This window comes from Centropristis striata, chromosome 17 (genome assembly GCF_030273125.1).
Source record: "Centropristis striata isolate RG_2023a ecotype Rhode Island chromosome 17, C.striata_1.0, whole genome shotgun sequence".
In the NCBI taxonomy this organism is placed as follows: domain Eukaryota; kingdom Metazoa; phylum Chordata; class Actinopteri; order Perciformes; family Serranidae; genus Centropristis; species Centropristis striata.
In genome coordinates, this window is record NC_081533.1 from 28,900,405 (window position 1) to 28,914,475 (window position 14,071).

The 14,071-nt window shown below is 39.5% G+C and overlaps 1 protein-coding gene across 1 annotated transcript; it reads left to right on the forward strand.

Annotated features, from left to right (window-relative positions):
- Positions 1–1,334: 1,334 nt before the first annotated feature.
- On the forward strand, positions 1,335–10,707 carry LOC131989373 (interferon-induced GTP-binding protein Mx-like). The gene is made up of 12 exons (XM_059354574.1): positions 1,335–1,604; positions 2,955–3,083; positions 3,211–3,365; positions 6,394–6,532; positions 6,639–6,837; positions 6,943–7,021; positions 7,106–7,228; positions 7,322–7,463; positions 8,286–8,444; positions 8,572–8,648; positions 8,775–9,008; positions 9,131–10,707. Exons 1-12 carry the CDS (start codon positions 1,418–1,420, stop codon positions 9,353–9,355), a joined length of 1,848 nt encoding a protein of 615 aa, XP_059210557.1. The 5' UTR covers positions 1,335–1,417; the 3' UTR covers positions 9,356–10,707.
- The last annotated feature ends 3,364 nt before the right edge of the window (positions 10,708–14,071 follow it).

A 14,071-nucleotide genomic window follows, 5' to 3' on the forward strand; every position in this document is an offset into this window, starting at 1 on the left:
ATGCAGAATGAATTTAAGTTACAACAGTATCCGGTACAAAATATCAGCCTATAGAGAAAATGTAAACTGTAATAATGAGGCCACCTTGTGGCTGCAGTGCATCTACTCCATGGGACTGGTCTGTAGCTTGGTCCAAATATAATGTGTACTAATAACTGAGAGGATTGAGAAGAATGACTGTTTTTTATAATTGGAAGTTTGCCATGATAATACCATTGCCACATGGCTTATTGCTAGATGAGAACTTGTCGGTAGGAACATCTGTGTTGATTTTGACTATCTGAATTTAGAAAGGTGACATTTGACTCCTTCAGATTGGTAAAACCTATCTCGTCTGTTTTTTATATATAGTGAACGAGGGATGGCAAATGAATCATGCCATCAAACTGTTTCATCTCAGTTAAAGTATCTGTGAATTGTAACATTAGAAGCTGCCACATTACCCTACACTAAAACCACATTTAGTTTGTTTTAAAGTAAAAAATGTAATTTCATGCTTGAACTGGTGAATGTTAGGTTTCCCTTCTGACCATGTGTATTATAAAACTTGCATGCAAAATGAGAAGATTTAAAATAAATATAATTAGCCAGAATAAAAAGTAGCATCTGTTTTCTGTAAACAAATGTAACATGTCAAATACACAACATCAATCAGGAAGGATTTAACATAAATCCATTCATAAAACACATGTAAAATTGTTTGTGGGACACAGGATCCATGAATAATTCCTATATCTTTTTTAAAAAGTGAAATGTATCATTTTAAAATGCACTTCACATACTTTATGTTGAGAATATATGTCCTCAAAGTGATTATTATTATTAGTGTTGGCATCGATTAATTGCAGGGAAGTGTATCATATGTCTTAAAATGTATTGTTATATATATATATATATATATATATATATATATATATATATATAGTTTTCCCAATCATACAGCATATTTGGGCTTAATTGATTTATTAAAACCAAATAAGTAAGGGTCCACACAGCTCACTGTTGCCCCAACAATTTCCAGGCTCATCCAGCCAAGAGGACAAGTTTGATATTAGACTTTGTGAAAATGAACAACAGAATGTAACAAGGGAATAGTGTGAATATTACAGGAGACTGGGGCAGTTTAAATGACACTACACTACACAGGAAGTATGTAGCCTAAAACTAGCAAATGCAGCAGAATTTTACCTTATCCACCCTCCTCCCCTGCATGTCATGTTGGTACTTGTATTATAAGAGGTGTTCTCGGTAACTGAAAGTTAAGGAAACGAAACCTAACTTTCGGTTACCGCTGCATCCCTGACGTTTCCACAGCTGCCACACAAGTTTCTACATCCGAGCAGCTGCTTGACTCGTAACGAACAAAACTCATTTTAAAAAAACACTTTTAACTAGCGGTAGATTATAAATCGTCGTCATGAGCACTCTGAACCAACATTATGAGGAGAAGGTGCGTCCCTGCATTGACCTCATTGACTCTCTCCGCTCTCTGGGAGTAGAGAAGGACCTGGCGCTGCCTGCTATCGCCGTCATTGGAGACCAAAGCTCGGGGAAGAGCTCCGTGCTGGAGGCGCTGTCAGGGGTGGCTCTGCCAAGAGGAAGTGGTAAGATACACTCACTGAGACTAGCAGCTAACTCTGCAATGGATACAATCACACATGGACAACATTTAAGGCTGTGTGTTGACTTTACACAAAATATAGGATGACGGTTAAGCGCCAGTGGCCGAATTAAGGAACAAATAACAACAAAAATAGGCCTACAATTTGAAAAAAAAATACAAAAACATATATAAAAGAAAACAGTCAGGATCGCATCATATGTGAAGCTACAGTTGTTGAGACAAGTCTGTTTTTATAATTAATAGCAAGTTTTCATTCCTGTGAGCACAACTCCATTACCAACTGGGAGCCGGAAGGAGGCGTGGACATGACGTCACTATGCCAACTACAAGAAAACTCTTTAGGCAGCAACAATGCCACAAGGCTTATTAATCAATAGGCGTTATTATTAAATAATAAGAAACAGAGAGCAGGGTTCTCTCACTGCTAACCTACATCCAACGTATTTATTCATCCCGCCCCGTCAGATACTGACGCTGTGACTGACCTCAGCCTGTGAAAGGCCAGGGGCCAAGCCGAGGACCCCCATATATTATTAGCCTCTTGGGGGACCCCCTGTTTTTTTTTTAATGATGTGTACATTATGATGGCAAATGTCAAAAATCAAACATACATCCGCTTAATATATTTTCCTCATTTTTTTTATTAATAAGTAATCAGTTTTTCTTCAGTTATAAACATTCCTTGCCGTTTTTGTCAGTAATATTAACAGTGAACATATTTTATTTTAGAATTTCTCTCTGTTGTTAGGCCTATTTATAGATTACATTCAGTGTCTTTTGTTATTAAAGACATACATTAAAAGACCCCTGGGTGTTGGAACCCCACTTTCAAAAACAGTGTGACAGGCTACTGATGCAGGAGGCACCCATTTGCTACAGTTTTGGACGTGTCAATGACAATGTGTCACTATGCTCTAGTTACAGTACATGCATATACTTTAAAGATGGGCAGCATGACAGATCCATGGATCTATTAAAAGAACTAAACTAGATACTGGACCCAAAGACAACGATTATTCAATCCAATGAGTATTGCTTACCTGGTGCATTTGCCAGAGACATTTACTCATCTCCTGCTATTGTTACATGCAGAGCGGCTTTTCAAAATAAACTTCTGTGTTGACAAGAGACAGAAAGTACTGCATAGCGTTAATGTCACAATGGTTCAAAAATGTAAAATGTTTAGCCCAGAAAACATTCGAAAGATGTAATATCCCACTGTAATAAAAATTATTTCAGTGTTATCTAAGAGCCTACTGCCGTTCATAATTTACCAAGTACACTGGATTTTACCTTCCCTTCTCTCGTCATTCACTCTATATTCAATAAGGGTGTTGTCCTCTGGAACTGAAGATGAAGAGAAGGAAAGAAGGAGAGAAGTGGTATGGAAAGATAAGCTACAAGGGCAAAGAGAAATTGATGAAGGACCCTGCAGATGTGGAGGAGGAAATTAGAAAAGGTACAGTATACTGCTTTCTTAAATGTCACGCTCAAAAGCCAACATTGATGGAGCTTCTGAATGTTTTAGGTTTCAGTGATCAGCACTTCATCCTGTAATCATCAAACATCATGTCCTCTCTCTCCAGCTCAGGATGAAATACCTGGGTTCTTCTCGCGCATCAGTGAAGAACTCATCAGTCTGGAGATCGGTTCTCCTCATGTTCCAGACCTGACCCTCATTGACCTGCCCAGCATCATCAGAGTGGCTGTAAAGGGACAACCAGAGAACACTGGAGAGCAGGTAGTGTAATGTCCATAAACACACTGTATTTAGTTTTCATAGGGACAGTTTCTGTGACATGTTTTGGTGCTTGAGTCTTAATGAAATCCACAGAAAGAATTCTGTGGATTCTGTGAAAAAGAGAACAAAGGAATTTTTAGAGCCATTTTTGTGTTTACAAATTATATTCTTAGAATTTGCTTATTTATTTAGTTATTTTTTAACATAAATCTTTTCTTTTAGACTTTTGAAATAACATTAAATTAATAAACTGAGTAATTATTTTGGATTGGTTGTGATTGTCAGCTGTGATAGAGGCAAGCGATGGGGATGAAAGTTATTTTCTTCATCAAACATGGAGGATACGTGCAGTACGGAGCATCGGTACAGTCTTTGACCTGTTTAAATAAAACCTAAAGAACAGGTCACAGCAGGGATCTTGTTTGACTCCACTGTTGTAGGCATCTTCATAACTATGATGGAGTGTAACCCTAGCCTGGCTAACACCAGACTAATCTCAAATGAGCTCTAGTCTGTAAACCAGCCGTTCATTTCTCCGTAGAGGAGGTGTGGTTTACGATCCTCCGGAGCAGTTTATTGGACGCTTAGAATGTCTATCAAAGCGTCTGTAGGTAGCTCTTAGCCAATCAGATCAGTTATACCAGATGACGTAGTAGAGCAACAGAGATGGATGTTTGTTGTGTGTGTGTCTGTGAGAGAGTGTTGCTTGCTGCTTTGCTTCTCCAGTTCTCGCTTTCTGCAAGATTATTTATTTTCACGCTTTATTCCCCCTCATGTCATTCAGCCACACACATCCACTGATTTTATGGGCAATAAACAAGCTGCTGCGGGTCTCTGGCGGCTCCGCTGTCCCCCGGCTCGGAGCCAGATCACCGGCGTTACGGTAGCGTAACGCTACCGCTATTAGCCGGTGATCTCGCCAGTGATCTGGCTACCAGCCGGGGGACAGCGGAGCCGCCGAGAGACCTTTCGCCTTTCAACTTTCGCTCTAAACTATTTAAAACACCATCTACAGCTAAAGAGAGTTTCGCGTCTGCAGCAGCCATGTTGGATCCGTAAGAAAACTACAAGCTTCCAAGTGCCGAGTAGTACGCGTCATCGTCTTGCCGTCCCTCCCCGCTCTGTGATTGGATCCCTAAAACAGGGCTAAGAAACCTCCCTGGTTGCCAGACTGCCTGGAGGTTCGAAATGAAATTTGAGCGTGCAAGGCAGTATGGGTATACCCAGGCTAGTGTAACCCATGGATATACACAGTTTCCCATAAAATTGGAAAAATGATGTTTACATTTTCATTGTGATATGTTTGGAAGCCACTGATTATTAAAGATTGGAGTATTTCCTCTATACTAGCATTTCTTTCAGCAGCAGGGGTAAAGAGTTATTTGTTCCCTGGATGGTGCATGCGTAAATATCAACCAGCAATTTTGAAAGTATAGAAGACGACACTCGACTGCAAGACAAGCTTTAGAACCAGTGTTCCCCACAGGATTGTATGAGACTATGAGGCAGGGACCCAAACCAACTAGGGAGGTCCGGGGGCATGCTCCTCTGGATACATTTTTTGCCGTAAAAGCCTAAATTTGGTGGCCTCTCGCACATTCTAATGCCACTATTCCATCATATACATTAATCTTAAAAAAGACAAAACATGCGTATCGGCTCTATCGCACGGCACAATAAATCATTTTATTGCACAAAGTGCCGACTACAGATGTACCCAATCAGTAGGCTTGATAAAGTGTTAACGTACAGCATAACAAAGACCTGCATCAGACAGAAAATTATCACATTAACGGTGATTGTTGTTTCAGTACCACGGACAGCTCACGCGTAACAGAAACTGCGCAGATCTACGGCAACCAGTTAGTGTGGAAACCAGTAAGGACACAACACAAGCCTTTAATCTTTCTGTTGTCTCACGCCAGTGTTTACTTGTACTGTTTAAGGTTGAGCTGCCAGCCGTTGTGAGAAATAAAGCACGACGCGGTCCGAGCCGCAATATAACGACCACCCGTGTCCGACTGGTCCCTCCTCCACCCTCCATCATCATAAACAACACAACGCAGAGTCCCAGGGTGTGGAGAGGCTCATCCCACACGGGCCGGGTTACAAATACATCACATTACTGGCTATGCGTCTGGACTACACTATTGTTTTGTTTTCTCAAGATCTCAAATTAATTATATCGTTATCTTGGGAAAACAACTGTCTTTTTTTTTTCAAGTAAAGCAGCAATGTCCTAATAATGAAGTCCCAGGTCAAAATATAGCCAAACTAACTCCTGTAATGTCATTTTCATACAGAAACAAGCTGAAATGCAGAGGGTGTTCTTACAGACACAATGCGCGCATGCAATATGCATCTCGTGCTCACGAGAAAATATCTCGTGAGCACGAGAAATGTTTCTTGTGCTCACGAGATACCAACGTTTTTTTTTTATTTTCACCATGTCCCTTTAGGGGCTCCGTACATGGAGAGAGGTAAAAAAAAAAAAAAAAAATCCAACTTTTTGGGTAACCAACCACGCATAAAGAAAAAGCATCTATGGGGCCAAATAATGAGCGCATAAACATATCATGTTAACAGACGTTTAAAAAAGTGTGTCACCTGATTTACCCATGTCTATTTGCCGATTTAAGTCAATGGCAAAAAGTCACTTATGCCTCAACGGCATCCTGTGACAACCCCAGAAGATGTAGCATGATTGCATTCTTGAATTTGTTAAATTAAAGCAATCCCCAATAATTTGTCTCAAACTTATCTTAGCAATATCATGTGAAATGCTAATTTGGTTTAGAACATGGCAACAAATATTAGTCGGACCACTACAGATAAACAATAAATATCCAGGAATTTACATTATATACACCACCTGTGACTATAGCAATCTGGTCACAATCCAGCATATTGATCATACAGGTTTTACTAAGTCTTGTTACTTATTATATACGTAAGCACAATGGTGATTATGTAGTTGTAAAACATATGTATGTACAACTTGATTTACAATATGAATTAATACTTTCAGATAAAGACACTAATCCAGAAGTTCATAAATAGACAAGAAACCACCATCTTGGTGGTTGTTCCATGCAACGTGGACATAGCAACCACTGAGGCTTTGAAGATGGCACAGGAGGTGGATCCTGAAGGAGAGAGGACTCTGGGTAAATAGAGCTGATATTTAAAAAGAACCACCCAACTCTTAAGAAGGTTACTCTATTCTTACAATGTCTCTCTCTCTCTCTCTCTCTCTCTCTCCCTCTCTCTCAGGTGTCTTGACCAAGCCTGACCTGGTGGACAAAGGGACAGAAGAGACAGTGGTTGCAGTTGTCCATAATGAAGTCATCCCACTGAAGAAGGGCTACATGATCGTCAGGTGCAGGGGTCAGGAGGAGATCAAAAAGAAGGTATCTCTTACTGAAGCGATAGAAAGAGAAAAAGCCTTCTTCAGGGATCACGCATATTTCAAGTAAGTCAGTGTTATGGGGCAATTATACAAAATATTTATGTGGTTAAGTGTTTGACAGCTTGTGCAGCATGTAATCCTTTGATTTATTTATTTATTTTGCTGCAGGACGCTTTATGGTGAAGGCCATGCTACTGTCACTAAACTCGCTGAGAAACTCACACATGAGCTGTCGCATCACATTGAGGTAAATGTGTCTCATTGCCTCTGCTGGTAAGCTTAATACACTCCTGCAGCCTGAGTCATGTTTTGACCGATGTGTGATTTTCAGACATCCATACCCCGACTGGGAGAGCAGATAGAGGAGAAACTAGAAGAGACTCAGGCAGAGTTGGGGAAATATGGCAGTAAACCTCCATCTGGTGAAGCTGAGAGACGAGTCTTCCTCATTGAAGTGAGCTCCCTCTCTCTACATAACATTGATCTTGCTACAAAGACAAATGCTCACCACCATGTGTGAAATGTCTTTGTCCTGTGTGTGTTGCAGAAAGTGACAGCATTCACTCAGGATGCCATCAGTCTGTCTACAGGAGAGGAACTCAAGTGTGGAGACAAGCTCAATGTCTTTTCTACACTCAGATCAAAGATTGAGAAGTGGAACTCTCACCTGGACCGATCAGGAGAAAACTGTGAGTATCATTTTGTTTTGGTCTTCAGCTGTCTATCTAGCCTGGGTATACCCAGACTGCCTTGCGCGCTCAAATTTAATTTCGAACTGCGAAAGGGTCTGGAATCCAGGAAGGATTCTTAGCCCTGTTTTAGGGATCCAATCACAGAGCGGGTAGGGACGGCAAGATGATGACGCGTACTACTCGGCATTTGGAAGCTTGTAGTTTTCCGGATCCAACATGGCTGCTGCAGATGCGAAACTCTCTTTAGCTGTAGACGGCGTTTCAAACAGTTAAGAGCGAAAGTTGAAAGGCGAAAGGTCTCTCGGCGGCACCGCTGTCCCCCGGCTCGGAACGAGATCACCGGTGGTGACCGGCGAGACCGCCGGTCACCACCGGTGATCTGGCTCCGAGCCGGGGGACAGCGGAGCCCCCAGAGACCCGCAGCAGCTTGATTATTGCCCATAAAATCAGTGGATGTGTGTGGCTGAATGACATGAGGGGGAATAAAGCGTGAAAATAAATAATCTTGCAGAAAGCGAGAACTGGAGAAGCAAAGCAGCAAACAACACTCTCTCACAGACACACACACAACAAACATCCATTTCTGTTGCTCTACTACGTCATCTGGTATAACTGATCTGATTGGCTAAGAGCTACCTACAGACGCTTTGATAGACATTCTAAGCGCCCAATAAACGGCTCCAGAGGATCGTAAACCACGCCTCCTCTACGGAGAAATCCATTGCTCGTTGCCAGACTAGACTCATTTGAGAATAGTCTGGTGTTAGCCAGGCTACTGTCCATCAGCATGACTCTGAAATATATGTTTGTGTGCTGCAGTTAACAAGAGGATTGAGAAGGAGGTGGAGAAATACGAGGAGAAGTACCGTGGAAGAGAACTGCCGGGCTTCATCAACTACAAGACCTTTGAGGTCATGGTGAAGGATCGGCTCAAACAGCTGGAAGAACCAGCTGTCATTAATCTCAAGGATATAGGAGGTAAATGGTTTATTTACGCAGTGCTTTGTTTTTAGTTTTTATTTAATTTTTTTATTTTACCATGCAACCATCAGTGAAGTGGTCAGTGGATATCAAGCGCTGTATCTTATTTCCATTTTTTTTCCAGATGCTGTGACGAAGGCATTCATACAACTGGCCGAAAGCAGCTTCATTGGATTTCCAAAGCTCACACGGAGAGCCACGGTAGTCTACCAGTTTGATAATGACACTCTTATGATTTGATAGTCATCGTCATTATTTTGGCTGTCAAATTTACATTTACACAATTCTTTTGGCATTGTTCAGACTAGCTGAAATCTTATTTTCTAGGCAAAGATCGGAGACATAATGAGAAAACTGCTGTCCACTGCTGAATCCATGCTGAGAACCCAGTTCAGGATGGAGCTGCTTGTTTCCTCTGAGGACAGGACCTACAGCAGCAGTTTGAGTGAGAGCAAGAGAGAGAAGGATGAAGACAAACTGAAAGGAAAGAATATTGTGCGCAACATGGATAACCATGCAACACTTCAGGAAATTATGTTGCACATTAAATCATATTACAAAGTAAGTTTTGATCCAGGGCAATCATTCATGATCAAAAGCACTGAAAGTAAGGTCTAGACAGGGTGTGTTTTTCAGAAACTGTCTTCTTCTGTCAAACCTTTAATTTATTTTTCTTCCTTCAGATTGCCAGCCAACATCTGGCTTACCAGATCCCACTAGTGATCCGCTACCACATCTTGCAGGAGTCTGCCATCCAGCTGCAGAGGGAGATGCTGCAGGTAACTCAGGAAGAAAAAGATATGAATAAACTGCTGGAGGAAGATTCCAACATTGCCAAAAAGAGGACTGCTTTGCAGAGTCAATTTCAACGCCTTATGGTGGGCTGCACATACCTGGTGGAGTTCTAGAGGAGGTCACTGACTGACAGCATGAGTTTGTTTTTGTTGGTTTGTTTTTCAACTTGTAACATATATTCATGGTTGGGGAGTGGGTATATTTGTCACATGGGGTATTGTATGTAGGATTGTCATTATTGTTGTTGTTATTAATATATCATACATCATACATCGATTTATTATTTCATACAGCTAAATTAGATTATGTGAGCATCTTTATATCATTATTAGGGATGGGTACCGAATTCGGTACTTTTATAGGTACCGACCGAATTCCGTCGGTACTACCGAGTACCGATTCATGTAAAATCAAACGGTACCATGTTTCAATACCTAGACGGTGTTAACTTTAAACTGATCATTGATTTCAACCTGTTTTCATTTAACGTCTTTGATTAACAAGCGTGCTGACGATCGCACTATTTTTTATTTTTTTATTTACCTCCTCGTCTGGTCCTGTCTGCTCACCGCGGTCACTAGCCACTAGCTGATGCCCTCTTCCGCCCGGCGCAGAGACGAACAGCCGGCTCTCGGCCTTCTAGCCGCCAGCTGCTATCTCTACAATGTCTCTACCCGGGCTTGGCCTTCGTCTGCCTCAGGATTGGACCTTCCTTACTCCGTTTGCTCTCTCCATTCTTCTGTAGATCAGTCATTAACAGCTAGCAGCTAGCTGCTGCATCTCTGGTCCTCCGCTAATACGCTCTTCAACTCAGGAATATTACCTGCCACTTTACTCCAAACTGCCTCGCTGAAATTAAATCCCTCAGACTCCTGCATCATCCTCGATATGTGCACGGCCTCCTCCGTGCTTTGCCACCTGAGAGCGCTCCTCTGCATTCTTTGATAACGCTGCAACCTTCATGTTACAAAATGCACGTTCACTCAACAATAAAGCATTGCTCTTTCTGGATTTTATATTGTTTTGATATATTTAAGTTTATATTTTGAGAAATAAATATGTTGAATTGAAAAAATTAGATTTATTATTAAACAAATTAACATTTATTACCACATAAACAAACGCAAAAGTACAGAAAATTGGTACCGTTGAGTACCGGTACCGATTCCCAGGTACCGGGTATCGGTACCGTAATGGTTCAAATGTGAAAGGTACCCATCCCTAATCATTATATCAAAACCTGAAGTTCCTGATGCACCATTTGATTATTTGGCCTGAACACATGTCTTTAGATAATCTTTAGATAAGCAGATCATGGTTCCAAGAATTAGATGAGACTTGCAAGGATTATTCAAATAAACGGTTCTTTCGAGGAGCCACGTTGTCTTGAAGAAAAAAATGCAAAATCATTAAAAAAAAAACAACCTTTTGTTATCTTGCAACTGAATTAAAAAATGAAAACACATTTCCTATTGTCAGCAATGTTATTGTTATTACAGTGGGCATGAATTAAAATGACCTTTGTTATTCTCATTCAGTTTTATTCCTATCGATCTATCAGGCCAGTGTGTGTGGTTTAACTGTACTGGTGCCCACAGAAGACCATGTTTTGTGTGTCAGCTCTGATGGGTTGCCAGTTGTTTGGTGACATGCTGCGCCACATTACTTTAAAGCTGACTGCCTCCTGCTTGAGGACAGGACAGGAAGTAGAATCAAGCATAAAATTGGAAAATCTCTAGTGAACTACAGGTGCTTCAAAGTGATATTTAAGGACTTGAGTAAATGTACAGTTAACTTTCCACCACTGATTCCAGGTAAGAGAAGTCAAGCACCGTTATAACACATTATGTACTGACATAGTCCAAAATCCTTCCCTATGTCAGAACAAAGAATTATCTGTTTTTCAGTGTTACACACACTTCATACAACATCTCCACTCAAAACTAACCAGTCACTCATTTCAACAAATACCAGTAAAGTCAGATGGTTTTGGAGTTTATCCATCATTCCTCAAAGGAGACACAGCAGGTGTTCCCAACAGGACTTCACAGAGTCTCCTTAAGTTGTCATCTGCTGCTCCCAAAGTTTATCTGGCATTTTCCTGATGCAGAATGAATTTAAGTTACAACAGTATCCGGTACAAAACATCAGCCTATAGAGAAAATGTAAACTGTAATAATGAGGCCACCTTGTGGCTGCAGTGCATCTTCTCCATGGGACTGGTCCAAAATATAATGTGTACTAATAACTGAAAGGATTGAGAAGAATGACTGTTTTTTATAATTGGAAGTTTGCCATGATGATACCATTGCCACATGGCTTATTGCTAGATGAGAACTTGTCGGTAGGAACATCTGTGATGATTTTGACTATCTGAATTTAGAAAGGTGACATTTGACTCCTTCAGATTGGTAAAACCTATCTCGTCTGTTTTTTATATATAGTGAACGAGGGATGGCAAATGAATCATGCCATCAAACTGTTTCATTTCAGTTAAAGTATCTGTGAATTGTAACATTAGAAGCTGCCACATTACCCTACACTAAAACCACATTTAGTTTGTTTTAAAGTAAAAAATGTAATTTCATGCTTGAACTGGTGAATGTTAGGTTTCCCTTCTGACCATGTGTATTATAAAACTTGCATGCAAAATGAGAAGATTTAAAATAAATATAATTTGCCAGAATAAAAAGTAGCATCTGTTTGAATGAATGTAACATGTCAAATACACAACATCAATCAGGAAGGATTTAACATAAATCCATTCATAAAACACGTGTAAAATTGTTTGTGGGACACAGGATCCATGAATAATTCCTATATCTTTTTTAAAAAGTTAAATGTATCATTTTAAAATGCACTTCACATACTTTATGGTGAGAATATATGTCCTCAAAGTGATTATTATTATTAGTGTTGGCATCGATTAATTGCAGGGAAGTGTATCATATGTCTTAAATGTATTGTTATTTATTTCTATATATTAATGCCATTCAGTGAAATAGACACATGCTGCCTTGCAACATGCAGATATTGCATGAGATGCTATGCTATATTCTCCTGCAGGTAGATAGCCCACCAGATGTCTTTAAGAATTCAAAACATTGTTTTTTATTATAGAGCAGGGGTGTCCAACCTGTGGCTCCAGAGCCTCATGTGGCCCTTTAGGCCGCCTGCAGGGGCTCCCCGTGGCTGAGACATAAAAAATGATATACATATTTTTACATTAAAATGTTCATTTATCAATGGTGTAGATCAAAAGATATTTGTATTCATCAATTGTAAATTTGTATAGCCTTTTTACAGCATATTAAAAAAGTTTTGACATTTAAGTCAACTAAAATGTGCTTCATAGCTAAAGAAAGTCTCCGGCCCGGCGCCTTAGCCTAAACCCATAAGAACCCATGGTGACACCGTGTAACAAACACGTTAAATCTTCTTTTTTTTGTTACTAGGCTAAGTTTAAACCCATTTAACAATTCTAATCCGTTAATAGAGTGTCCTGTATTGCATTTAACTTGTTTTGACCATATTTCCTGAACAACTTAAAGTCACAATTTTGATAAACAAAAAGACACATGGTTATTTGTATTTATTTATTATCGATTTATTATTATTATGCTACTTAAAAACAAATCTAAAAAAATAATTTGTTGTTAAACAGAACTAATAATGTCACAATTTTGATAGATGTTGTGGAGATGCAGAGAAAAAGGCAAATTTGTGTCTATTTTTTTTACATTTTAAAATACGAAATATTAAACATAAATATTATAAACATAAATACTATAAGCGCCCAATGTAATGTTTATGTCACATCACAGATCTTTGACATTTAGGGATAGTGTTTTTTAAAAACACATCAGAAATGGTGCTATATCCCCCATAACTATCCTTTAAGGATTACTGGGTCTGGGTTCTTATGGGTTAAAGTTTTGCTAACTTTGAGTTTAGTTTTGAGTTCCCTGAGATAGACTAGTTTTCAAAATCATATTAATAAATGCTCAATATGACTATTAATAATGTTGGTAGGCTAATTTAGAGTTATTAGGCTGTTTAATTTTCATTTTAGGCTCAATATAAGGTTTGTGGCTCCATTCCGCGATTTTCTCTTTTTTTGGCCAACAGTGGCTCCTTAGTTAGTAAAGGTTGCCCACCCCTGTTATAGACCATGGGTCTCAAACTCCCGGCCCGCGGGCCAATTGTGGCCCTCGTGACAATATTTTGTGGCCCTCACCTTGATATGAAAGTTTAATGTGAGTTTTATATGGATGGCACTTTACCGTGTTGTGTGTGGAAGGTCCCTTTAATTACTTTTTTTGGTAATTTTGTGTCTGTTTGGTATTTCTGTGTCTTTTCTTTTGTGGTAATTTTGTGTCTTTTTTTTGTAATTTTGTGTCTTTTATTTGGTAATTTTGTGTCTTTTTAAAATAATTTTGTGTCTTTTGGGGTAATTCTGTGTCTTTTTTGGTCATTTTGTATCTTTTTTGTCATTTTGTGTCTTTTTTTGTCATTTTGTGTCTTTTAAGTAATTTAGTGTTTTTTTGGTCTGTCTTTTTTTGGTCATTTGATCAGCGGCGGTTCTAGAACAATTTTACTGTGGGGGCCAATGAGGGGCCAGTGTTTAATCAGAGGGGCACATTAGCACATGAAAAAATGGCAAAGATGATATTTAAGCATTCAAAATCTGTGAATGTCTTGAAAAAGACACAAAAAAGACAAAAAAAGACACAAAATTACCAAAAAAGACACAAAATAACTAAAACAGACACAAAAAAGACACATAAATGACACCAATGACAAAAAAGACACAAAATGACAAAAAAGGC

Bases quoted from the DNA above. Each gene is read 5' to 3' on its own strand.
- LOC131989373 (XM_059354574.1), top strand. From the start codon at position 1,418: ATGAGCACTCTGAACCAACATTATGAGGAGAAGGTGCGTCCCTGCATT. The intron at 3,084-3,210 runs GTACAGTATACT...CTCTCTCTCCAG, and splicing joins GGAGGAGGAAATTAGAAAAG to CTCAGGATGAAATACCTGGG. The intron at 8,445-8,571 runs GTAAATGGTTTA...TTTTTTTTCCAG, and splicing joins TAATCTCAAGGATATAGGAG to ATGCTGTGACGAAGGCATTC.